This window comes from Thalassophryne amazonica, chromosome 13 (genome assembly GCF_902500255.1).
Source record: "Thalassophryne amazonica chromosome 13, fThaAma1.1, whole genome shotgun sequence".
NCBI classification, from domain to species: domain Eukaryota; kingdom Metazoa; phylum Chordata; class Actinopteri; order Batrachoidiformes; family Batrachoididae; genus Thalassophryne; species Thalassophryne amazonica.
The window spans coordinates 42746115-42773888 of record NC_047115.1 but is presented as its reverse complement, the minus strand read 5'-3'; the positions used below and the strand labels follow the sequence as shown (position 1 = coordinate 42773888).

At 40.0% G+C, this 27774-nt stretch overlaps 1 protein-coding gene and 1 long non-coding RNA gene across 2 annotated transcripts in view; one reads left to right on the top strand and one right to left on the bottom strand.

The window, feature by feature from the left end:
- The window catches only part of rassf4a (Ras association domain family member 4a), an 81092-nt gene that overhangs the window by 21158 nt on the left and 32160 nt on the right, over window positions 1-27774 (bottom strand). The window contains exons 2-3 of the mRNA XM_034184758.1: window positions 26536-26602; window positions 26380-26455 (exon numbers count right to left, since the gene is read on the bottom strand). Of these exons, the coding sequence (XP_034040649.1) occupies window positions 26380-26455; window positions 26536-26588 (129 nt within the window). The 5' untranslated portion in view covers window positions 26589-26602. The remainder of the gene's footprint in view (window positions 1-26379; window positions 26456-26535; window positions 26603-27774) is intronic.
- LOC117523283 lies at window positions 1115-2218 on the top strand. The gene is made up of 2 exons (XR_004564464.1): window positions 1115-1246; window positions 1502-2218. It is a non-coding gene; the product is annotated as an uncharacterized LOC117523283 (long non-coding RNA).

The window sequence follows — 27774 nt, the reverse complement described above, 5'->3', positions numbered from 1 at the left end:
TGCCATGTGATTCAACTTGTATGAACTAGACCTCTGCCAGGAGGTTCAGCAATATTCAGGGTACGACAAAACCCGGATGCTGTTAGACTATTGAACATAACATCATGTCAGACTGTACACTATAGGTGACTCAACTTTTCAGACTAGGTACATTTGCTGCTACCTCCCTTTGTGCCAATAACTGGATATACTGTAATACTGTATATAATTTTGAGAGTTACTATTTTATTGTTTTTTGCCATCATCCATCCATCCATCCATTTTCTTCCACTTTATTTGAGGTCGGGTCATGGGGGCAGCAGCTCAAGCAAAGCCGCCCAGACCCTCACGATACGTTTGGGCCTGCCAGGTCTGACAGGTTTTGCCATCATTTTTTTCTATTTTAATTTGTTGTATTCAATCATATTTTTAATACTTACCTGTGACATTTTATTTTTGTTTAATAACTAGGACCTGAGTACTGCATATGACTGTATGGAATGACAAAGGCAAAATACTTTTGGCAGTATAACTCAAAATGTATTAAATTGATTTCAGTGAAATTTGGTGAGTAGATAGATAATGTTACAGTGATTCATTTTTGGAGGCAATCTAGAATATATTTGGGAACTGAGATCCATAACAATGTTTAGCAAATTGCAACATTTTACTCAGAAAGTTGTGAGAGGATGTTGGTGAAATTTGGTGAACAGATGGATAACGCACAAGACAAGGAGGAATTTTATTTTGAATGTAATCAGAACATATTTTGGATCCAGAACCCAGGAGACATTTTAAGCATTCAGGAACATGTGGTCTTGGTAGAGGTATCCACTCTCCAAGTCCCTTCTAGTTTTTTTTTTTTTTTTTTTTTGTTGCAGGGAGTATAATGTAATTTTCCACGCCATCTGTGTGACAGAAAAAAACAAAAAAACAAACAAACAAAAAAAACAAACAAACAAACTAATTGCTTGTGGATGACAGAAAGAAGGAATAATATTGCTTCCAGGGCCTCACTGTTCCAGAAAAATAAACATTCAGGGCAGCTGCACTGCTGAACCTCAGTCACCCACCCATTCTGAGTTTCCTGAACGGCAATGACACACCCACACACACGGGGAAGGCCAGCAGTGCTATATTTGGCAGCTTGTGTTCATCACGGTGTTGCAGCGTGTCTCTATAAAGTCTGACTCCAAGCTGCACTGGACTCATACTCAGTGATCCGACTGCACACTGAAGACACCGAACCACAACTCCAGCTGCAAAGGTGAGCCTGCTTCATGTACTTTACTATGAACTGTATTCTTTGTGTAAACTTTAGAAATTAGACATTAGTAGGATTTATGCTTAAAAGTAATTTATCACATAATTCTTTATGGAATCATAGAGTTTAGTGAGAAATTATTGTATGAAACCTGACTTAAAAAAAAAAAAAGATTTGCATTTTCAAAATGTAACACTGAAGTGTGTGTTAAAACCTTGGGAGAAGTTTTCTTTAATAATGTTTGTTCTGTCATTGCAGCATGAAGCACAGACGACTGTTGCTTTCTCTGCCTCGCTTACCGACGATCACGGAGACACTTGAGGACTCAGCCTCACAGGAGTCCACTGTCCACGCCTCCTCTGTCCAGTGCACCCCGAGTTCCCACTCCCCGGAGGACTACATGGCCAGTATCCAGGCCCTTGCCCGGCCTGTCGAGGCTCTGAGTTGTGGCCTCCTCAGGCCCCAGAGGTCCCCCAGGTTACGACAGCTCTCAAAGACTCAGATGAAGCTCGCGGGGTCAGCTTCCCTCCCTCGCAGCTCTCCACGAGCTTTAAGGACGTCCAGACCTTTTACTCCAAACAGCACTGAGGTGTTTTCTCTCAGATCAGCCAGAGAACGAGACTGCAGGGGCAAAGACCCCATGGACTGGTTGTTTGGACAAATAATGGCATGAAAAGTGTTGTAACTGGGGAAGAAACAACTGGTCAGCGTGGAGGTGGGACTTTGCTGGAATATAAAAAGGCATAAAGCCTTAATTCCTGCCTCTGTTTATGATGACTGGCAAAAAGTTATTTATGAGGAGAATGATGATGAGGACTGAACAACAAGAAAACTGTTAATAAAGTTTTGCAAGAAAAATGTAGAGCTGCAGTACTTATTTCCATATATGGCTTGATTACACAAGTCAAGATGTTTACATTGTTTTAAAGGAGTAAAAAAAAATATGGTTTGCAATAAAATAATCAGAAATATTGATTCTTTGACCTTTTTCGATGTTATTCCATAACTTCTCTGTTGCTTCAGTACTGACATAATTACATTTCAAATCCAGCAATGCAGCCTGTATCAAATTATTAAGCTCAGCTTTCTACTGCCACCTAGTGCTATTTTGAGGTGCTACACCTGTTTACATTATACTACAATTATTATAGATGGTCATTTCTTATAAAACATAAACCTTAGTTTGCACCATCACTCCAAATTTCAGCATTCAGAAATTTAAAATACGTAAACACACAACAATAAATAAATAGTCATAGAAATCATTAAATTAGAAGAACAGTCAAATAAAAACAATATACTACCTTTCTGGTAGTCAGGAGGATATAAAATAGATACTGACAGAACTTTACTGAGAACTGTTTTGCTCTTCTTGGAGCATTTTATATGATCATCACCAAACATAGTGTGACTTCACTGGTTTATCACTGGTGGATTTCCAAAGTGTGGTGATTCTTTTTAAATTTATTTATTTATTTTGTCAGTGGTTTAGACCAAGATGGTGCAAAAGTCAAGGGCACAGGGGATCACATGAAATCTGATCATTACCAGATATAGTTCAGAATTACACTTGTATCACTTGTATTCCATAATTGCCTCACTGTGGGTAAATGTGGGTAATAACTTAGAAAATAAAATGCGCGAAGGCTTGATGTCAAAACCATTTGTGGCAACCAAGTGTACATTTAGAATATCACCATTGTGATGAAGTAAACTGCAAGCTGACATGATATACTTTTAGACATTAAAATATAGAACTGCTTCAGAGGTACTCTACTGTGTCAAAGGTCAAGGTCACTGATATCAAGGTCTCAAAAGTGTTAACAAATAGCAGCAACATTGCTTCATCACTTCTTTAAAATTTGCTTAATTCTAATTCAAATTCCCAGAAAAATGTACATGCTATTTGCTGCATTATACATGAAATTTGGTAAAATATTCAAGTATAAACATTTTTCCAATGCATTCGTTTTCACTGTGTGTGAGGCTCTTTTAAGCAACACAGAACAAACACTATTTAGCTTATGCTGCATTTTGCATGTCACCTTCTTAAAATAATTGCCTACATAACTTTTTAATAAAAATATTATTATTATTACTATTATTATTATATTGCCTAAGTAAGCTCCTCATGCTGGCCACCTCTGGTAAATTGCCCATATCCTCAGCTGAATAGATCTTCCTGTAGTATAATGGCCTATGTCAAGAGTGTTTTCCGAAAAACTTGAAAACATAATTTAGGCCTTTACTTTAACCCTATCTAGACATTACTCTACACTAATATATATATATATATATATATATATATATATATATATATATATTCTAATAAATTTATGACTGAAAATAAAATGTGAATTGTTCTTAATGCGTTTGTTGTTCAGCAAAAGAATGTGGTTCTTCTGGAACAATATCAGGAGCTTCAAGACTGATGCCAGCCAATATTTCTTTGAAATCCTGGGAAAAAAAATAATAAAAAAAAATAGAAATTGCTGCAGTGAGGCCGGCAACCTTCTGATATCGCACACATCGCTGCATGTTGCAGCTGGACTGACTAAACTCCCCACTCACTTAATAGTTTTATATATATATATATATATATATATATATATATACACATACATACATACATACATACATACACACATACACACACATCTACTGTACATACACAGGCCAGATCCCCCCCCCCCCCACCCAAATAGTTTATGTTTCAGAGGTCACCCTCACATTTTGAGGTGCAAATATGAGTCAAGAAAATATTTTATATTTAGTTGTAACTTTGTGGAACAGCCTCCCTTATCAAGTGGTACATGCTGCATTCTCTCTTTTAGAGAGTCAAGAGTCAAGACAGAGTCAAGACAGAAGTCAGACTACCACAGCAAGAATTTTAGCTGAGGAAGCTTCTGTGATTTGAAGCGAAACATCCTCGCGTCAAGCAACCCAGTCCAGTCAATGATTCAAGCTTCTCTACTATTTTATGGTGTTTGATTTTTGATTGACAATTTTATTATGGTGTTTGTTGACTTTTACTATGCACTTTACGAGTTTTATACAGTTATATTTATGAGTTTTACTATGATGCTTTTGAAATGATAGTGTGCTTTTATTGTATTTTTATACACGTTTATGTATAATTAATGATTATTGACCGTGATATTCCGCCACAGTTGCTGACAGTCTGCATGCTCTTATCAATAATATTAGCACGTTTTGTCCTGAATACGATTTAAAATCAACAAGAACTTCATTCAAGCTACACTTTGAACACACTTTGAGGGGATAACTTGCTGAACCCATGGCAGAAAACGCAAGAAAACACACAGAAACTGTGCTTTAAAAGCGCATCTGATGTTATTGCTGGAAGGCGACCGGAAGTGAATTATCCCAACTCTCGCGGTCGAGAGGCTCAAATCTTGGGGTCGCAAACTCACAAACAGATCTCAGTGGAACAAGATCTTGAGTTGGCATTCCAGTCTCTCTACTGCTATGGTATGAGAACTAAAAATGGGAATCTTTAAGTGCTGCCTGTAGTACATTCACTAGGGGGCACCAAATATTTCCAAAAACCTTTATTTTGAGCCAATACATCATCACAACCAATGATACAGGTATGCCAAAAAGAAACACTAAACACAGCAATGCCATTGGCAGCAATGAATAACACAGGAACTTGTTTGGTTTTACAGTAAAAACATGACCCAACAAAACAAGAAATCTCAGCATACATATGCTTCTACAAAAATGTAAAGCTACACTATTTAGCATATGTAGTCATTGCTCTTGTTCACGTGTGGTTCATAAGTGCCTAAATAGACTCAATTTTCTTCATCTGAACTTCTCATATGGCTAATCAACAACATGCCAGACTCAGGCTTCCAGATCGACGGCCTTTCACCATTGTCCCTATACCCAAAAGTTCCACAGTGACAGACCTGAGTGACTATCAGCCGATAACCTTCACCCCAATAGTCATGAAGTGCTTTGAGAGGCTGATCATGGCACACATCAAGAACGTCTCATCATCAGGCTATGATGATGAATTCAACTGGAACTATGTAACAGGTCATAATAAGACTTTATATTTACTCAGTGTGTGAATAGTTTTAATATTTTAAACAGTCTGAATGTATGAATGGTCGCATGAGGACTGTGCCTGGTCCATTGTTTTGGTACCCCAGGCTTCATCTGCAAGGCTGAGAATAACACAGTGCTGTGTCTTTTAAAAATACACACTTTAAATACACAGTAAGTCTATTTCAGGTGATGAGCACAGATCCTCTTTCTCTTAAAAGTCTTTATTTTACCAAGTGTCCCGCTTTGGAAAGTTCTATCTTCTGGTCCCTGCTACAGCACGCTATAATGCCTTTTCTTGTCCTTTTCTCTTGAGAGTGTTACAGCACCACATACAGGTCTGGCATGTACAGTGTTTTCAGTGTCCCACATCTGACATGGAATGTTATTAACAGGTTCGGGAATGATATTTTTTTGTTCTAACTTGTTCACGAGCATCAATTTTAGGGTGGAACTCAAAACTGGAATTAAAGTACCATTTCTGTTTGGAACAAACCAGTTGTGGAAAAAAATTCTGGTTCAAAGTTCTGGTCAAAAGCACCTGTCTGCACTTTTCTCCTCCATAAATTTACCACTTTAAGGTCAGAGAATAACAGTTTACTGATATTAATTTATTGACATAAACGTCCAACTTTAACCTCAGACAATCTGAGATTTTTTTTTTTCTCTCAGAATATTAACCGCTTCTCAAGCTTGGTTAAGTTTTTTTTTACTTACTAATACAGGCCTTATATGGCACTGTACAAACACTCAAATCCAAACACACTGTAAAAACTGTCTAAACACGAGTGGTTCCACAGGATTCTCATGGCTTATGTCATTGATCAAATTTTCCAAGTATTACAAAATACTTTCCACTGACATACAGTAAATGTCCTTCAGTTTTGAAAGTAGATTTTCCACACACCTATTTTGCTAATTTCCAGTAATTGACAGGACAGCAAACAAAACTTAAGTTCCTTGGCTTGGTTTGCAGTGGTTCCATCCTAGACCTGCCTAGTTAAAAAACAAACATACAAACAAAAAACATATAGCCACTAGAGGGTGATACATACTCAAAGGCTGCCACAGACAAAATGTGGTTATGACCAATTGTGTTTCATTCAATCCACTGCTAAGCAGGACCAAAATGAAAGCTTTTATCTCTGACATTATACCCAGTTCATGTTTTATTTGCAAAACAGCTCAGCACAAAACAGCATATTTTAATCAAACACTGCAGCACCAAGCACCATGCTGAGGTGCTCTAAACTAAAACCCCTCACAGCTGTAGCAAGAAGCAGGAGTTCTGTTTGTCTTACAGTGTGAAGTTCAAAGGTCTCAAACTCACCCAGAGGAACCAACATTTTTAAACATGATTACAGCTATTAGAATTCATTTGCTGACATGCATACATGTCGGAGCTTGTAGAGAGAATTTCCACTTAAATAATATGGGTTAAGTTCAGCCTGAATGTTGTTGAACCTCCAACAGAAATCACCTGACATGACTCCAAAAAACATGACAAACAGATTCACCTGACTGCACCTATCAGATGATGCAATCTTAAAACAGCATTTTCAGATTCTTGTTCCCACAGCAAACCCACGTTCGAAATGCTTTTTCTTGCTCATCTCAGTAGAGATAATAATGCCTGAGTAGCTTAAGTACAATAACAAGTAATCGGACATGTCAAGAAAAGGTCACAAATATCTGCCTGAAGTCTATAGTTATTCTTTTTGGAAAATGTCTGTTAGTTTGAAGGCAGTTTACAAAAGATTTATGTCCCTGCTGAGTCACTAATTTGCCCTTAAAGACCACAAAATATGAAATCAGTTTCCAGTAACTTACAGGTTCACTACATTTGGTTCTGTTTAAACAGTGTCACTGCTACATAACAAAGGAGTGAAACAACTTAAAGGGGACCTCTTTTTCTCATCAACCTTCCACAGTTCTATATTTAAGAGGTCATGTTAAACAATTTCAAAGTCCTACATTTCTATAACTGTGCATGTAGATACTTGGGTGTCAAAACTCTAAATCCAACCCTTTGTCCTTGTTGTGACACTTGGGTACTGGTAAGTGATTGCCGGTTGGGGTGAAATACGGTGTGGACCTTGTGTGCCCCATGACTGCTACGGTAGCCATGAAGGTCAAACAGGAATCCTGAAAAGAAGACGGCTAATGGAGCTCTGGTGAAACAAGAAGTCCTCAACGATGGATCAGTCGGAGGAAGTGATGGCTTGTCACCCAAAAGCTGTGAAGGCAGATGAAGGCTGTAGGAGGTCCTCACTGGGATTTCCCAGCCATCGGACCAGGCTAAGGACCCGTCAAGAACTGTGTTTGTCCGTGTGAAACAACATTCTGACACAAAAACTTACACACAGCTCGCCACCATGACATCACTGCCATGACAATGTAGATACTACACTAGTATAAGTAAAATACAGGTCTGAAATGGATTGTTTTACACTTCTGTGACATATGTATAATGAATATGGATAATACGAGGTCTGTCCATAAAGTATAGGTCCTTTTTATTTTTTTCAAAAACTATATGGATTTCATTCATATGTTTTTACGTCAGACATGCTTGAACCCTCGTGCGCATGTGTGAGTTTTTCCACGCCTGTCGGTGACGTCATTCGCCTGTGAGCACTCCTTGTGGGAGGAGTCGTCCAGCCCCTCGTCGGAATTCCTTTGTCTGAGAAGTTGCTGAGAGACTGGCGCTTTGTTTGATCAAAATTTTTTCTAAACCTGTGAGACACATCGAAGTGGACACGGTTCGAAAAATTAAGCTGGTTTTCAGTGAAAATTTTAATGGCTGATGAGAGATTTTGAGGTGATACTGTCGCTTTAAGGACTTCCCACGGAGCGAGACGTCGTGCAGCGCTCTCAGGCGCCGTCGTCAGCCTGTTAAAAGCTGAAAACCTCCACATTTCAGGCTCTATTGATCCAGGACGTCGTGAGAGAACAGAGACGTTTCAGAAGAAGTCGGTTTCAGCATTTTATCCGGATATTCCACTGTTAAAGGAGATTTTTTTAATGAAAGACGTGCGGACGGGTCCGCGCGTCGGGACGCAGCCGACGCGGTGCGGCGGCACAGGGAAAACACCTCCGTGTTGATAACCATTTGTAAAATCCAGGCAGCTTTTGATGGCTTTCAGTGGAGTGAGTATATGAGAAATTAACAGCTGGACATGTTCCAACTTGTCCTTAAGGCTTCCAACAGAGGTGTTTTTCCTGTGCCGCCGCACCGCGTCGGCTGCGTCCAGACGCGCGGACCCGTCCGCACGTCTTTCATTAAAAAAATCTCCTTTAACAGTGGAATATCTGGATAAAATGCTGAAACCGACTTCTTCTGAAACTTCTCTGTTCTCTCACGACGTCCTGGATCAATAGAGCCTGAAATGTGGAGGTTTTCAGCTTTTAACAGGCTGACGACGGCGCCTGAGAGCGCTGCACGACGTCTCGCTCCGTGGGAAGTCCTTAAAGCGACAGTATCACCTCAAAATCTCTCATCAGCCGTTAAAAGTTTCACTGAAAACCAGCTTAATTTTTCGAACCGTGTCCACTTCGATGTGTCTCAAAGGTTTAGAAAAAATTTTGATCAAACAAAGCGCCAGTCTCTCAGCAACTTCTCAGACAAAGGAATTCCGACGAGGGGCTGGACGACTCCTCCCACAAGGAGTGCTCACAGGCGAATGACGTCACCGACAGGCGTGGAAAAACTCACGCATGCGCGCGAGGGTTCAAGCATGTCTGACGTAAAAACATATGAATGAAATCCATATAGTTTTTGAAAAAAATAAAAAGGACCTATACTTTATGGACAGCCCTTGTATATGCTAAAGAGCAACAACCTCATATCCAGTGGTGGGCACACTTCCGATAATAGATAATTATCGACGATAATGTTTTCGTTATCTGATTATCTTTTTAGATAACTTTAAAAACCATTATCGGACTAATTATCTTCCGATGAATTTTCCTCCGATAACTTTTAGACCGATAACACAGTAAACCCAGCTGAACAACAGCAAACATTTTTAAAATTTAAAATCAGTAAAACCTACCTGTTAAGTTTCCTAACAGATGTATATAGCTCTACCCTCTGCAAACAGTAGAGAGATACTTCCAGGAAAAACCACTCTACCTATGCAGGCAAAGGAGAACTAGTGACGACAAAAAAAACAAAAAAAAACAAAACATTTCCTTTAACACCATATTGATATGCTGGCAATATCACCCAAGTCATCCAGAGGCATACATTTTTAACTTATGGTTCAAATTTTAATAAAACTAATTTTGTTATTTATTAGTTATCTGTTAGTTATTTAAAATTACTGTCATGTCTGAAGTTTTATAAAGTGAAAATATCAGATATATGTTTTAGTTTTAAAATAATGTGCTAATTTTTAAGGTTTTGTGAGCACATGCTGAGCCCAGCAGTGCATTATGGGTAGGACAGGGTGTTCACGACAGGACAAATGCATTTCAGACACTCTGTTCAGGCTCCACGGACAGCAGCATTAAACTCTAGTGCCTAAAACTCTCGTGAATATATTCTCTGGGTTTATAGACGTTATTGTATTTGCATTTGTTAAATTCCACGCATCTTAAATGTATCAGACGGATTATCTGGGATTTTGTTTTGGAAAGATTTCAAGGCCTCTACTGCCATCTACTGGCCAGTGGTGTTCATGGCAGGTTTTTTTTTTTTTTTTTTTTTTTACAAATTAAGTTTAAAAACAACAACAACAAACATTACAAGACAGCTCTGCGGTGTTTGCACAGGCACAGTGCGAGCGGTTGGACACTTGTAGCTCTGCAGCAGCAGGATACCCTCACGACGGCCGACCAGAATAATATCAAACAGGTCTGATTTTCATTCGACCATACGATCGGCGATCAGGAGGTGGTCGTCAGATGTTAAACGCAGTTTGTTACTCCATGTACACTACACGATGCAGGACACGTGATTAACCTGAAACTCGGTCCAAAAAATTCTCTCGCACAGTGTAAAGCCAATATTTATGTGTCAATATTGAGTGCACGTTTTACAACATCATAAAACGTGCGCACATTCTCTCCACATGTAAAACATTTTGCGATGACACTTCCAGGGCTCCATAAAAATGCCTGTTTTTACAAATAAAAATGTAATATTTTACAAAAGCACATTTATCTCAATTATCTGTAAACACCAACACATGACACACGTCACATTAACGTGTTGGTTTACATAATGAATGACTGAACCAATCAGTGTTTAGCAGAGGCACATTTTACCCAGAATCCTTTGCGATCTGTCTGTGTGTGTTACAAAACCTCAGAATTAGTGCATTATTCAACATTAAAAGATATATGTTGTATTTTAACTTTGTACAAATGACAGAATTGACATTAATGGAGTTATTCTATCAGTATTCACACAAAACTATAAGTCAGGATGATTGGTAGAGAGCTGGCTTTGTGACTGCTCTCAGGGTGCTTCAGTGCTGTAGCTGTGTAGCTTCCAGCAGGGGGCAGCATGTTCAAACACAGAAATGCTGACTCAATGTTTGAGTCTTATATCGCTTCAAAAAGCGATTGTGGTGTTAAAACTCAAATTCAGCTTGTTAGTAGTTGCAAATGTACCAGAGACAACACTGGAATTTATTGGTTATCTGTAACTTCCGATACATTTTTGGGTGGTTTATCGGTTTATCTTTATCAAAGATAACTTTTCAGTTATCTGATTATCTGTTATCGAAGCTAATTTTTTGGTTATCTGTGCCCACCACTGCTCATATCTATATTATAACAACTACTTCATCAGGTATAATAAGCCATGTGTTTCTGTTAACACCAACCACTGACTGGACCCGGCGCCACGAGGGGGCGTTTGGGGGTGATGCCTCCTCACGTCATCAATCCCGCCCCCTCGGATGTGAGAGTTATCAAAAAAATAAAAAGAAAAAAGAAAGAAAAATAAATACTGGAAAATATAGCAAAATATTAGTTATTCAATATTATTATCACTTTACCGGGGCGTTGCTGGGCCGGTATCGTAGATTTACGTTGACGGTACCTGGCTATACCCGCCCGCTATGTATAAACAAATGACGTCATAGCGCGCGCAGCCCAAGAACTGTCCGCAGAGGGGGGGAAAGAAATGAAAACTGTCCGCAGAGGAAAAGATGAAAATGCGAGAAGTGTGTTTTGGTCCCAAAATGGATATTCCGGATGATTTTCTCATGGATAGTACGACAATGAACAGCAGCTAAAGCAGCCAGCTTGATGAGGACGCACTGGCTAAATTGGAGAGCAGCGCGCGCCAGCTAGCCGAGAGCCGACACGACAAAAGTTAAGTGAGCCAACTTTTTATGTACGCGTTATGTGTTGTGTATCTCAGTAAAAAGTGATAATAATGCAAATAACATGCTGTTGTCGTGCGGTATGCATTTTCTTAGTCCCTCCGTTCATGGCCAGTCGTCCGTAATGACAGATATTAAAGTTATGTATTGTTGTAAATATATCTACATGAAAGGTTTATCTTTGACCTGTTGTGTAACTGTCATGCCCAATTGCGCTGTGTTTTTGCGCTTGGGGGTTAATCTACTGTCTCGTGTCGTTTCTCAGATCAGTTGTTGGTTTGGTTTTGTGGTATGCAGGATATCACTTGACCGAGGGTCTATATGTTCAAATAATAATTAAAAAAATTACTGTCATCACTCTTTACTCTTACTCAGTCAGTCTCTTACAACGGTGTAGCCTAAATACACGAGCTTTCCAGGAGCGCACCCAATTCATTAGGCACGCTCAGAGGCACGTCCAATCCGGTGCGCACTTTTTTTGGGGGGGTGACCCCGCCCCCTGTGATAAGCTCATCGCCCCCTTAGTATTTTTTTTCCTGGTGCCAGGCCTGCCACTGACCACCGTATTAGTGGTGATACTTTATGAATTTTCCCCCACTTACCGCTCAGCTATTTTCTTGTTCCTGTCATCCATTGCACACTGCTAGCCATAAAGGATCACCTTTCATGGCGATGCAGCACTAATGTTATGAACAACAGTGGCACAACAAAGAGCTGCCAATTTCTTGCGAACAATTTCTAGACTTATCTGTTAAGTATGCCTTTTACAATAAAACATTTTCTCCAGATTTTGAATACTCATGACCACTCTGACATTGTTCTTTCTAGTTTGTTCCTGTTGTAAGCACAAGAACAAGCCTCTCATCGACAATCAACTTGTGTGGACTTCGCAGGTTTAGTTGCCAAATGGGAAGAAGGCTGGCTGTATATTTCACATTAAAAAGTTTCCTTACATATACTGAGGTAAACATACACGTGTTTACCTCTCCATGCTACCAGACACTTCTCATGACATTTTTGCCTGTTCAGGAGTAACAAGAGGTGATTTACTGTGAGGTTTTTAAGTTTGCTCATATCCTTATACTGTATAGCCTATTTAGCGTGTGAGAGTGTTTGCATTCTAAGTCATTACTGGACTTCTTATCCTCCTCATGGCCATCCCTCTGTGGCAAGCAAGATTTTCTCGATTGATTCCCAGATAGGATGGTGGATGCACCATCTTCAGGTAAAAGCAACAGTTCAAAGTCTCCTGGCAACAGCGTCGCTCGAAGCCTTGGCATCTGCTCAACTACATCATTGCACTGCAATACTGTCAAAAGGTTCAACATCACAGAGCTTGAAGACTCAGAAACAAAAGCAGAGTTTCAACAGTGTCTGATGAAAGAACTTCCCATGAAGTACTCTGTCCTGGCTCCAAAACACTGGGAGGAGCTCATGACAGCCATAACAACAATCTGCAAAGAAACACTTGGGCACCACGACTGGTTTGATGAGAATGACCAGATCCTCCAACAGTTCACTGACCAAAAGTGGAAAGCTTTCCTTCACCTCCAAAAATATCCAATCTCCCAAAACAAAAAGTCTCGACTTACTTCTCTAGTTATCCAACCTTAATATGAATTGGTATAGAGAAGTATTTTCTTAAAGAGAAATGAAAGTAGATGACAGATGCAAGCTTAGATTTGACCTGTTTGTTGTATGAAAATCCTTCTCTGCTCACCTCCACTATGAAGCATTTTGTGGTGAAGTAAAATCCCCATTTGCCACAGCCATTACACTATATGCGACTAACCTTAACTTGACATATATGGGCCGATGCTCACTTGGTGTTTTTTTTTTTTTTATTCTGGCAGAAAAGCTCTGGCAGGGTGTTGGGGATTTCATCCCAGCATTTTCACTGTTTTTTGACAAAGCTACACAGTCAATAACAAGCTTACAACATCTATAATGATAAAAACACCAGAAATACACAAAATTTATGGTCATTCACACAACGTAAATGGGACCAGCGCAGGCATCATTGCTACTTTTCACCAGACGCACTGTCCTCTAAATCCTTGGTTCACATCCTGGGATCCGAGCCTCTCTCAAGTTCACAGGAGGTGTGTGAGGATTTAGCTGCTCTGAAGTTGTCAAATTTAGAAGTGTGTATGTCAAATAAAATCACAATCACATACAAGCCATTTAGACCTCAATTAAAAAAAAAAAAAAAAAAAAAAGATTTTCTTGATGTTCATTTTTGTCATATTTGGAATGAATCACTTCATTCTTTTGGTGTATGCATGTTTGCATGGACATCTCTGCCAATGTGGGGCTGGGCTTTTCTTGCATTCAAGTCGGGGGCTTCAAAGAAAAAAGGTTGGGAAACACTGGTCTAAATCATGAAGCAACTTTGCATCCATATGGGTATCAGTCTATAATTGAGGTCTGTTCGGGCACAAAGCTGGTGCGTCATCCAACAGTGAAAAGTGTTTCTGGACCACCAAAAGCTATGTGGAAAGCCCAGCACTGTCTAGCACTGCATAAAGAGTGTAACACTCCGATGCGCCATACATACAGTGCATCCGGAAAGTTTTCAGAGCACTTCACTTTTCCCAAATTTTGCTATGTTTCAGCCTGATTACAAAATGGATTTAACTTTTTTTCCACTAAAATTCCACTCACAATACCCCATAATGACAACATGAAAAGTATTTTTTTAATTTTTTGCAAATGTATTAAAATAAAGAAATCGCATGCGCGTAAGTATTCACACCTAATACTCAATACTTTGTTGATGCACCTTTGGCAGCAATTACAGCTTCCAATCTTCTTGAATATGATGCCATAAGCTTGGCACACCTATCTTTGGACAGATTTGCCCATTCCTCTTCACAGCACCTCTCAAACTCTATCAGATTGGATGGGGAGTGTCGGTGCACAGCCATTTTCAGATTGCTCCAGAGATGTTCAATCAGATTCAGGTCTGGGCGGGCCACTCAGGGAGAGTGGCCCTCACAGAGTTGTCTTTGATATCTTGGTTGTGTGATGAACCGTTGCCCCAGTCTGAGGTCAAGAACGCTCTGGAGCAGGTTTTCATCCAGGATGTCTCTGTACATTGCTGCATCCATCTTTCCCTCATTCCTGACTCATCTCCCAATTCCTGCCACTGAAAAACATCCCCACAGCATCATGCTGGCTCCACCATGCTTCACTGTAGGGATAGTGCCTGGTTTCCTCCAAATATGACACCTGGCATTCAATTAAAAGTTTGATTTTAGACTTTTAATTGGGTCCTATTTTCACTGTTGATATTGTTATCTTTGTGTACCTTGTCCTTTGTGTGCTCCTGCTGCAACAATAATTTCCCTTTTTGGGACAATAAAGAAATTCTGATTCTGATTCATGCCAAGGAGTTCAATCTTTGTCTCTCATCAGGCCAGAGAATTTTGTTTCTCATGGTCTGAGAGTCATTCAGATGTGTTTCAACAAACTCCAGGCAGGCTGCCATGTGCCTTTTACTAAGGAGTGGCTTCTGTCTGGCCACTCTACCATACGGGCCTGATTGGTGGATTGTTGCACAATCGATAGCCCTTCTGGAAGGTTCTCCTTCAGAAGGTTCTCTGGAGGTCTGACAGAGTGACCATCAGGTTCTTGGTCACTTCCCTGACTAAGGCCCTTCTACCCCGATCCCTCAGTTTAGACAGGCGGCCAGCTCGAGGAAGAGTCCTGGTGGATCTGAACTTCTTCCATTTATGAATGATGGAGGCCCTGTGCTCAAAGCAGCAGAAAGTTTTCTGAACCCTTCCCCAGATTTATGCTGTGAGACAATCCTGGCTTGGAGGTCTACAGACAATTTCCTTGACTTCATGCATGGTTTTTGCTCTGACATGCATTGTCAACTATGGGACCTTATATGTAGACGGGTGTGTGCCTTTCCAAATCATGTCCAATCAACTGAATTTACAACCTCAGTTCCAATGAAGTTTGGACAGTGTGTAAAATGTAAATAAAAACAGAATACAATGATTTGCAAATCCTTTTCAACCTATATTCAATTGAATACACCACAAAGACAAGATATTTAATGTTCAAACTGATAAACTTTATTGTTTTTGTGCAAATATTTGTTCATTTTGAAATGGATGCCTGCAACACATTTCAAAAAAGCTGGGACAGGGGCAATAAAAGACTGGGAAAGTTGATGAATGCTCAAAGAACATCTGTTTGGAACATTCCACAGGTGAACAGGTTAATTAGAAACAGGTGAGTGTCATGGTGTATTCAGTTGAATATAGGTTGAAGAAGATTTGCAAATCATTGTATTCTGTTATTTACATTTCACACAATGTCCCAACTTCACTGAAATTGGGGTTGTACCCAAGGTGGACTCCCATTAAGCTGTAGAACCATCTCAAGGATGATCGGTGGAAAACAGGATACACCTGAGCTCAATTTTGAGCTTCATGGCAAAGGCCGTAAATGGTTACGTACATGTGATTTCTTATTTTTTTTTATTTTTAATAAATTTGTAAAAATCTCAAAAAACTGTTGTCACATTGTCATTATGGGGTACTGTGTGTACAATTTTGAGGAAAAATGTATTTCATGCATATTGGAATAAGGCTATAACATAACAAAATGTGGAAAAAGTGAAGTGCTGTGAATACTTTCCAGATGCACGATATGCAGTTTCACAATGCATGCACACCCATCTGCACCTGTTGCACACATTCGTGCATTAGTATGATAGCATATTATGACTAGTGTATTAATTTTTTTATATATTATTTAATTTATATAATTATATAATTATATAAATTATATATTTATTTAATATAAATTATATACATTTATATAATTTATAGAATTTAATATAATAATATAATAAATTATATAATTTTATATAATTTTTCATGTCTCCATCCATTTATTACACAGAACAATTTGTTTTTTCAGTTTGTTTGTTTTTGCATTTTTGGTGTAACTAAACACAGTATATTGTTTTTCTGCTGAAAACTGTGTGAACCAAGGTTTAGCAAACAACAGCTGTGTCAGTTGTACTTGTTGTGTCTAGTGCTGTAAGTGAAGACTCTGAGACCGTGGGAGTCAAGGTTTGTAGGATACTAGGATACTAATACTGACCTGAGTACATCTGTCCAAAAGTGACCTTCCTCTGGGGGGGCATGATGTCTCCAGGAGGAGAGCTTTTCCTTTTGGGTCTTTTGCTTTTTGGCTTTGTCTTCTGTCGTCTTCTTTTAGCTTTATGTCTTTTCGACATAGGGGAGGTGATGGTCTAGTGGTTAAAGTGTTGGGCTGGAGACCACAGGATCCTCAGTTCAAATCCCAGCCTGACTGGAAAATCACTAAGGACCCTTGGGCAAGGTCCTTAATCCCCTAGTTGCTCCCTGTGTGTAGTGAGCGCCTTGTATGGCAGCACCCTCATATCGGAGTGAATGTGAGGCATTATTGTAAAACGCTTTGCGCGTCTGATGCAGATGGAATAAATACAGTCCATTTATTTGACATATATCCTGTTTTTGTTACATTTGAGTAACTAAAAAATGGCAATGAGGGGACTACAGTGTTACAGGAGTTCTTTTGTTTGATCAACAAAAATTTACAACACAACCACACAATGTGTTCCGGTAACAAATATGATGTATAATATGACAATATTAATACTCAGCCATGTTCACGGTTGTTCAGTCGTGGGCACAGCTAACCAAAAAGTTAGCTTCGATAACAGATAATCAGCTAACTGAAAAGTTATCTTTTATAAAGGTAAACTGATAAACCACCCAAAAATTTATCCAAAGCTACAGCTAACCGATAACTTCCAGTATTGCCTCCAGTACACTTGCAGCTACTAACAAGTTGATGTTGAGTTTTAACACCATGATCGCTTCTGGTAGCATCAAAGGTGACCACAGACCCAAACAATGAGTCTGTTTACTATATAACTTCCAGCAGTGAAGCAGTTGAGAGGAGCAGCAAAGCTTAACTCTCTACTCAATAGCAGTGTTGCCGTGAGGCGGAGGTCTTGGAAAATAAAGCAGTACTGACTTATGGATTTGATTTTATAAATAAAATTAATACCAATGTATGTGTTGGTGTTTAAGTATAAATGTGCTTTTGTAAAATGTGCCTTTTTTTATTTGTTAAAAAAAAAAAAAGGCCATTTGCAAAAAGCCAAGTTGTTATTTTGACAACCGTCTGATATAACCGGGGTCAAAATAAATAGAACACTGCCATCTACTGGCATCCAGACACGCATACTGCCATGAACACTACTGGCCAGTAGATGGCAATAGAGACCGTGAAAACTTGCCAAAACAAAATTCCAGATAATCAGTGTCTGCTACATTTAAGATGCGTGGAATTTAATTGTCAACTGAATTTCAGACATATATATATATACACACACACACACACACACAGTGTTTGACATAAACAGGACTCTAAATAGCAAACAGGTATCGATTGCAGTGATTCCAATTGAAAATAATGGAGAAGCAACCTGGGCTTCTTCTGTCATTTTTACATAAAGCAAACACAATAACAATGTCTATAAACCCAGAGAATATATTCACAAAAGTGTTAGGCACAATATACAAAGGGTTTAATGCTGTTGTCTATGTGGAGCTTGATTAGAGTGTCTCAAATGCATTTCTTCTGTCGTGAATGTACTGACATTACCCATAATGCACCTGGAGACAGCATGTCCACACTAAAATCTTCAAAATTAGTGCAATACTTTAAAACTAAAACATATGATATTTTCACTTTATAAAACTTTAGACATGATGTTAATTTAAATAACTTGTCCAAAATTAGTTTGGTTAAAATTTTAACCGTATGCCTCTGGATGACTTAGGTGATATTGCCAGCATATCAGTATGGGGTCAAAACAAATGAGCTTTTTTCTTTTCTGTGACCAGTTCTTTTCCTGCAGAGGATAGAGCGGTTTCTTCTGGAACCAGCTCTCCTCTGTTTACGAAGGATAGAACTGCATGGCTACTACAAAACATTTAACAGGTAGGTATTCAACTGATTTTAAATTTAATAAATGTGTGCAACTATAAAGTTTTGTTCACCACGCTTCCAAAAATATGTTAGTGGTCTAAAAATGATCAGACCAAAACTTATCGGAAGACAATTCGTCCGATGATGGTTTTCAAAGTTATCTCAAAAGCTAATCCGATAATGAAAACTTTAGCTTTGATAATTAGCAGTTAGCGGAACTGTGTCCACCACTCTGGTTGTTACACCTCATGAAGAGGGGCTCCATTCTGATTCATTACCACTAAAAAAGTTGGACAATGTACTTTCCATTTGAACTGGATAAGCAGTAATAATTGATTCATGAAAAGCAAATGTGCCAACAAGCATTTGAGACCAAAAGAATCCTCAAATTTGTGCCTCAGTGTAGCTGCTTTCTCTGTGCATCAGCCACTGCCTCACTTGTTGGAAAAAAAACTGCACCATAAGCTTCTCAGATGATTCATTACGACAATTCTCCCTACTGCATATAGTCACATCCGGGGCACCGTAGGGCCTGTATTGTCCTTTGTACATACATACACCAAAATCTGTCCTCTGCATTTAACCCATCCTAATTACAGTTAGACATTGTTCAACCACTAGGAGTAGTGGGCAGCCACAGTCCGACACCCACAGAACAACTCCAGATGGAGAGAAATTGCCTTGGTCAGGGGCAGAGAAAGAAGCAGACCCTACCTAATGAAAGTTTTTGATTGTGGGAGGGAACCAGAGAGCCTGGAGGAAACCCACATAGACACAGGGAGAACATGCAAACTCACACAGAAAGGACCAGGCAGGAAGTGATCCCATGACCTTCATGCTCTGAGGCAACAGTGCTAACCACTAATCCACCATGCTGCCTTATTTTGAACATAGTCAGCCGTTTTCTGGTTGGCTTCTAACTGGTGCAGCCAGTGTTAAAAATACATCTAGTAAATGTAAACTAGACTGGACAAACCAAGTAAAAAAAAAAAAAAAAAAAAAAAAAAATGTTTTTCAGCAGCAGGAACTGGGAGACTAGTCAGGCTTGAAGGAACGCTGAATGCAGCAATACATCCTGGATGAAAACCTGCTCCAGATCCCTCTTGACCTCAGACTGGGGCAACTGTCAGCAGGACTGAATGACCCTAAGCACACAGCCAAGATATCAAAGGAGTGGCTTCAGGACAACTCTGTGAATGTCCTTGAGTGGCCCAGCCAGAGCCCAGACCTGAATCCATTTGAACATCTCTGGAGAGATCTGAAAATGGTTGTGCACCGACGCTCCCCATCCAACCTGATGGCGCTTGAGAGGTGCTGCAAAGAGGAATTGGCAAAACTGCCCAATGATAGGTGCACCAAGCTTGTGGCATCATATTCAAGAAGACTTGAGGCTGTAATTGATGCCAAAGGTGCATCAACATAGTATTTAGCCAAGTGTGTGAATACATATGCACATCTGATTTCTTAGCGTTTTTCTTATTTTTAATACATTTGTAAAACAAAAAAAACAGAAACACCAAACAATTTTTTTCATGTCGTCATTATGGGACATTATGGATAGAATTTTGAGGGCAAAAATTAATTTACTGTATTTTGGAATAAGGCTGTAATATAAATTGTGGAAAAAATGAAGCGCTCTGAATACCTTCCGGAGGTAAATGGAGCAAAGGGCAATAAAAAAAAATGAACAAGCTATAAGTGCTGTTAATAATTAATCTAAATGAACATTTTTTTACAGACAAAATAACAGCATAATAAAATAAATAATAATAATGATAATAAATGGTTTGTGACATTGACATAATGTTTACGTATGACACATTCATGACTGTGTCATGTAACAGTGTCATGTCATTATGATGGTACCTTCAAATAAAGTGTTACCGCAGAAACTTCTAGCAGAGTTAACAACCCCACTCCTGACTCTTCTGTAAATCCACTACCCACTCATATGTTTCTTGGGCTTGACTAGTATGTGCTCCTCCGCGCCTACAGGCTGAGATAATTCAGTCCAGGGAAGTCACGTGGAGAGAATCAATATGGAGTCCTCAGCCCTGCATGAAGAGGATTCAATCCAGGGAAAAACGTCCCTGGTTTGAATCCTCTTCATGCAGTCTGAGAGTGGCTCTCTCTGATGTGCAACTCTAGCGAGTGAATTGCAACACCCAGTGAACATTGCACAAAATCAAGTGAGCCCTCCCAGGACCCATAGGAATTGTACTGAAAAATCCTGTTATGTTAAAAAAAACAAAAAACAAAACAAACCAAACATTTTATGTGAGTCTATGAGTGATGTCTGGGCCAATTTTCCACCTGACTGAAATCACCCCAAAATGAGTGGGACTGTTTGAAACACGACTTTAGTCTGATTAAATAATGACATTCAAATGGTATATCAAATGTTCAGGAACACTCATAAGCACTGTACCAGTGGTAGAATTGACAGAAAAAAAAAAAAAAAAAAAAAAATCCCTCTTAATCTCATTTGGTCGTGCGTCGCCCAAATCACCCTTTTGAACAAGCCGCCCATGTGTGCAACACAACTGCATCCCGCTGATTTTACTTCTTATGCCGCGTTCATACCGGACGAGCGACGGCAGCGAGAGGTTGCCATGTAATCCCCATGGAAGGACGCGTTGTGGCGCCACAAAAGACCAAGCCATGCAATGCGATTTTGAGTGATTACGTTTTTGGTGCGATATTGCGTTACGTTGCATCAGGTCGCATTGGCACGAGAAATTGCGCTGCAGTGCCGGGGCCAAATTCATGCAAGTGTAAGTCCCATGTCCACACCACAATTGACCACATGATGTCACTTTCTTTCCAAGCCTTCATGGTCACAATCTTGCAAAATAGGATAAACTGTGTTGCTTTCTTGTAGATAAAAGCAAAAATAACAATAAAATGTGGACATCAAGCATTGTAAACAATGGGACCAGAAATGTTTTTGACTGACTCCCCCCTAAACAGAATGTTGACAGAGCAATAGATTCTGGGTCCATTTTTCCGATATGCTGCAGACAGAATTAACTGCACAACAAACCATGTTATTGAAATATTTGTAATCAAATGCTCACAAAGGAGTCATTCTGTCATGCAAACACTATCTGTTAGCATTGCATGTGATGCTAGCGACTTCTAAAAGATGACGTTTGCAAGATATGTGAATGATTATATCCATCATGAATCACTTATCTGAAGGCACTCACTTTAGTCACATTGTGAGAGTCTGAAAATAAACTGATAAGTACACACACATCTTCAACTGCTTAGTCCAATTAAGGGTCACGGGGAGCTGGAGCCTATCCCAGCAGTCTACTCTCCTCTTTTACTCTTCCTTTTTAGATATACCTTTGTATACTGGCATAGTTCCACCTTAGAATTGGAATATAATATATAAGATATACCTTACTGAATTTTCATAGAGTGTGAGGCAGATCACACCCTGGACAGGACGCCAGTCTGTCGCAGGGCCACAACTGATAAGTAATTAAATAATAATAAAATGTCTTGTTGTTGGTGTTAACTGGCAAATCGCGAATCAACTTTAGAGGTGCATACCGCCGCCCACTGTATCAGAGTGTGTAGAATCATGGCATTAATTACTCAAGTCAATATAATACAAAACGTGAAGCAATAGCATGAAAAATATATTTATATATATTTTGATCATTTTATTTCATATTAACAATATAAGGACAAACCACAAGTTTGAGAATTTTAGCACAATCATACAGCAACATTTGTAAATGTTAAAAGAATGTTTACAAATGTTGACTAATGACTGAACCTTGGGCTATGGTATAACTGTAATACAGTTTCTTTTTCAAGACTTAAATGACAGAATTGAGCAACTTTATTAATTATTCTACCTTCTGCATTTGACATATACGTGGTGTGTCCATAAAGTAACGGTCCTTTTTATTTTATTTTTTTTAAATATATGGATTTCATTCATATGTTTTTACGTCAGACATGCTTGAACCCTCGTGCGCATGCGTGAGTTTTTCCACGCCTGTTGGTGACGTCATTCGCCTGTGAGCACGCCTTATGGAAGGAGTGGTCCCGCCCCCTCGTCGGATTTTCATTGTCTGGAAATGACGGAATGAAAAGGACTTTTTTTCCATCAGAATTTTTTCAGAAGCTGTTAGAGACTGGCACCTGGAAACCATTCGAAAAAGTTATCTGGCTTTTGGTGAAAATTTTACGGGCTTCACAGAGAATAAGGACTTTAACTACAGCTTTAAGGACCCCTTTCAGGACGGTCGGTGCGCCGCGCTCCGAGCTGCGACGTCACGGCACAAACCACTGGATCATTTCTAAGCTGATGGCTCTGTGGATACGAGACCGTCGTGTGCTCTTTCTCTGGTTATCACAAGAGCTGGACATCAGCCATTTTCCGGCAGATTTCACTTTTAACAAGAGATTTTGTCATTGAAAGCCGCACGGAGGCTTCGCGCATCACGACCGATTCGCTGATGAAGCGAGACAAAGGAACACCTCCGTTTCGGAGTGTTAGAGGACAAGTTTGGACATGTCTAGCTCTCCACAAGTTCTCTTATACTCACTCGACTGGTAAGCACTGAAAGCCGAGATAGACACCCTAATACTTCAGTCACACGAGAGGCCGAATGAGCCCAAATGCCGACCAAATGAAAATTCAACCTCCATTCGGTCAAAGTCAAGGCACATTTGAAAACCTCTGAGCTATCTGAGTGCATTCCAAACAGTCAGGCTCATTCATGCAGCCAGTCTGAATGTAGAGCACATGCTACCAACTCTCAAGGCACATTTGAAGTGGAAAAAGCTCGATCGGCGGTCAAAGTGCAGTCTGACTGCATTCTAAACATCCGAAATGACACCTCAACAGCATTCAGATCATTCTGTTCGCATTTGAGGAAACCTCGAAATGGTTCAGGCATGCCAAATCCTGCTGGCACGTCCTGAGTGTGCCCCAGAAGAGCCGGACGTCACCCCGGTGCATCCTGTTCGGGGTGCGCAAAGGACATATAGTAATGTCTGTGGCATTTAATCATTATGTGCACTAGAGATGAACATTGTGCAATCATACCGAAAACACCATGTGTCACTGCAAGTCAAAGCATCTCAGAGCCGCGGAGCAGTCATAACGGCTGAACAATCCGCTACATGTGCTCATAACAGCTAATTGCGCATGTGTGTGCTTATATCATCTTATTGCTTTCCTCCATGTGTGCAAGCTCTCATCGAATTGCTTTGCTGCTTGTACGTGAGCTCTCATCTGATCGCTTTGCTGTACATGTGTGAGCCCGTATGGACAGCAGAGCATCCGCTGTCTGCAAAACATTGTGATTTCCTGGGGAGTAAGCGAGAGAGCGTGCAACGGGGGTGTGCAGCCACTGCGTAATGCTTTAATGACAGGACCTGCCTTACCTCTCCTCTGGCTTATGTATTTTATCCAATATAAAGGTTGATGTATGTAAGCCAGGGTCCCCTGATCATGGGTTTACTGCAATGCCCTGCAGACTGGTGGTTATTAGTGGTAATAACGGCTGTGCATCTGCATGTCTGTGATGTAATGACCGTAATACTCACTACAGTGATGCAATAGTCAGGGGACCCTGGTTTACATGTAATCAGTTCATGGGTTGGATGCCATTCGAAAGACCTCGGGTGTTGATCGGACCGCACATGTACGGCATTTGACGTGCATTCTGCCGGCATTGTGGGCATTCGTGCTGTGTCCTGGCCACATTACACCTGCATTCTGGGAATTTGTACTGTGTTCAGGGTGCATTTGATCTGGATTCGGGTGCTGCTGCATGCCGAATGTGCGCAAATCATTCGAGACAGTTTTGGCACATATTCTGGGTACTCGAATGGCATTCGTACATGGCTGTCTGAATATCTGCCCCTCTCGACTGTGCCTCAAAGTTGGACTTTTTTCCACCCCATTTGCCCTGATTTGGCCTCACTCATGCTAAGCGTGACAGGGGCTAAAAGGATCTATGCTTGTTTTTGTGTCTGCTGTCAATATACGGCCCTTGAGGCCTGTCCATCTCCTTCAGTAAATTTGCTTTTCTGTCTCTATGTTATACAGATGGAGACAGGCAAAACAAGTTTTTCCCTCATCACCTTTGTTGTCAGGGTGATGGTCTTGTTGTCCCATTTCAATGGTTGCCTGAAAAGGAACTGCAATGACAATACCAATATAAAATATGTCTAATATATTAATTACTTCATTCATTTTGTATACCCTACTCCAACCAAGGGTCACGGGGGGGGGGGGTTGCTGGAGCCCATCCCAGCAGACATAGGGTGGATGCAGGGTACACCTTAGACAGGACACCAGTCTTACAATATATTGTTATAGATATTGTTGCTTTTGTGAATATAATGCTTTTCTGATTTTCAAATGGAAGCGCTCGGAGCAGTTGTTCGCACGCATACACATACAACCCAGAGTGCTCTGAAAAACATGCTGGGTGCAGCACTTTTTTGAGGCGACTGCAACGCATGTACTCTGTTCTCATTTGTAACGACAGAGAAAAAAAAAAAAAACGCTGACACAAAAAAATAAACACAGGCCATATATATGAAATGGATTCAATTGTGTTGATGTAACAAATCATTTTAGTAGAAATAGAAGTATTGAAGTATGTAATGATGAAGATCTTTAAAGTACCATGTGAGCACATTATAAAAGTCATATTTTGTTATCACAGTGTAATGTTGAGTTAGTATTCATTGGAATATGAATAATGAGAATAGGAAATTTGCGAGAGCTTGATTAACCTGTGGTTAGTGTTATTTAGCAGTTCCTTTATTATGACATGTATTTGGGTGGGGTTTGGGTTGTGTGTCTGTATACTTTCAGTCTTGAAAGTCCTGCATGCACTTTATCATATAAGGATCTTGCATGTAGTGGATTTTCCCAGAATGAGACAATATAGTGAGTCTCAGTTGGTGGCGGGGCACAACAAAGAGGACACACATGACCGCTGCAAACACAAACACCCTCACCAACTTGCTCCGTCAGACCCAGTGAACATGAAGGGGAACCCCAGCCCATAAAACCCACAGAATAATTATCAAATACCTACACTCCTGTAAGCATCTTTACAGCATCAGTCATCCCACAACTGCAAAACCGAGTTGAACCCGCTTTACTCAGCACTTAGTGGAAATGTGAAACTCCCGTTTTCTGACCACTTCCATTATCATTTTGAGGGATAAGAAGTCTTTTGTGGTTAGCTGGCACTCATAGGCACTTAGAAAGAAGTAAGTCGTATATAAGCTGTGAGGAGCATTGATGCCGGTGCCCCAGATTCCTTCATTTGAAGAGGTTGAGAGTCTATGACTCCCCCTGCACAAGCCTAGTCTGACACAGATTACCTCCCCTGCCATGGCCAGTATTCATTTATTGCAGAATGGAAGTGAAAGAACTTGTTCAAGGGCACAGACATTTAGTGTGGCTGGCAAACCCAGGTCTACATATTGGTAGTCCAAGTCCTTACTCTATCAAGCTACCTGCCGTCTAAGCTCCTGTCATATTTGGCTTTTCGTCAGTATCTGCCTGAGAAACAAAGTTCTTGTCTAACTGGTTCCACTTCTGGCACATCCGACTGACTTTACATAGCTGTCACACCTGTAAGCCATCACACACACGTCTCTGAATAACTATTACTAACTCTCCATTTTCACTCCTGTTTCCATCAGGTGATCTACCATATTTCTTACCTCTCGTGTCCTCAGCTGAAAGTTTTTTCCCTCATGGTAGCAGTTGTAGGTCCTGAGCAGTGACAAGATGTCAGACCTGAACATGAAAAGAAGCAATACGCAATGTAATGTCATGTGAGTGTTCTGTAAACACCCAAGTCAAATAAAGGAGCTTACTTTGATATTAGTTTTTCTTCACTGAGCTTCACATAAGTTTGACTCTCACCCATCCTGACAAGCACAGCTGTACAAAGAAACATGAAATGTGAATTAGAATGACAATGAAAGGACTGCATAATGCTTTACAAAACATTCAATGTGCACGTTCAAAAGACAAAAATGAAAAGGAAAAAAAAAAAAAATTAACTTTTATATATATATATAGCCAGTGTATATCTGTAGAAAAAGTAACATCAAGGCAGGTCAGTTTTGGGAACATGCACGTTGCTACATCAAACACACTACAGAACTCCCCTGGGTCCTGGATAGCAACCACCTGGGCAGACAACCAATCCAACACACCTACTGAAAGCAGCCATCGATCTGTTGCAGCCAGGTGAACATGGACGTCTCTTTGACCTTCTCTAGCTGCTGGAGTCCTCACAACTGACTCAACCGTGTGCTGGATCATGGCCAGAGAATGTCATAGTTAGAAGAGTAAAATAGGAGAGCAGAAAAGAGTAGAGTAGATCCACTTAGGTGCCTGGTCTTGAGAACCAGGGATGTCATAGCTGATATTCCCTCACAATGTAAGTGATACTTCTCATTTGAGTCTCCCTAAGTAATCTCTCATTTGAGTCAAACTTATTCCACTTTGATGAGACCTACTGGAGTGACAAAGGCATCCAGTCATCGTCTTAGGTCACTGGTTAGCATTCATGTCTCACAGCCGTAGAGTAAGACAGGAAGCACCAGGACCTTAAACTAGCTCAGTCATTTAGGCCAACAACAATTCACTATGTTATAAGCTAAACAGGCAGCCAGTGAAGGGAAGCCAAGGGTGATACCAACCTACCATCCCTGGTTCTCAAGACCAGGCACCTAAGTGGATCTACTCTACTCTTTTCTGCTCTCCTATTTTACTCTTCCTTTTTAGATATACCTTTGTATAATGGCATAGTTCCACCTTAGAATTAGAATACAATATATAAGATATACCTTACTGAATTTTCATGGTCAAACTTCCATATCGTAGTAAGCAAAATAGTACCAGATTATACATAATCATTTTGCTGCACCTGGGCCTTATGTACAACACCCTCAAAGTGGCAGAGTTCTGTGACAACACATGCAGAAACTAGAGCCTGACCCAAATGGATTTTTGGGGGGCCGATACGATACTGGGAGAGGAGTAACAAATTTATGATATAATATATATAGAAATGGCAATGATTCCGAACATTTCATTATCAAACC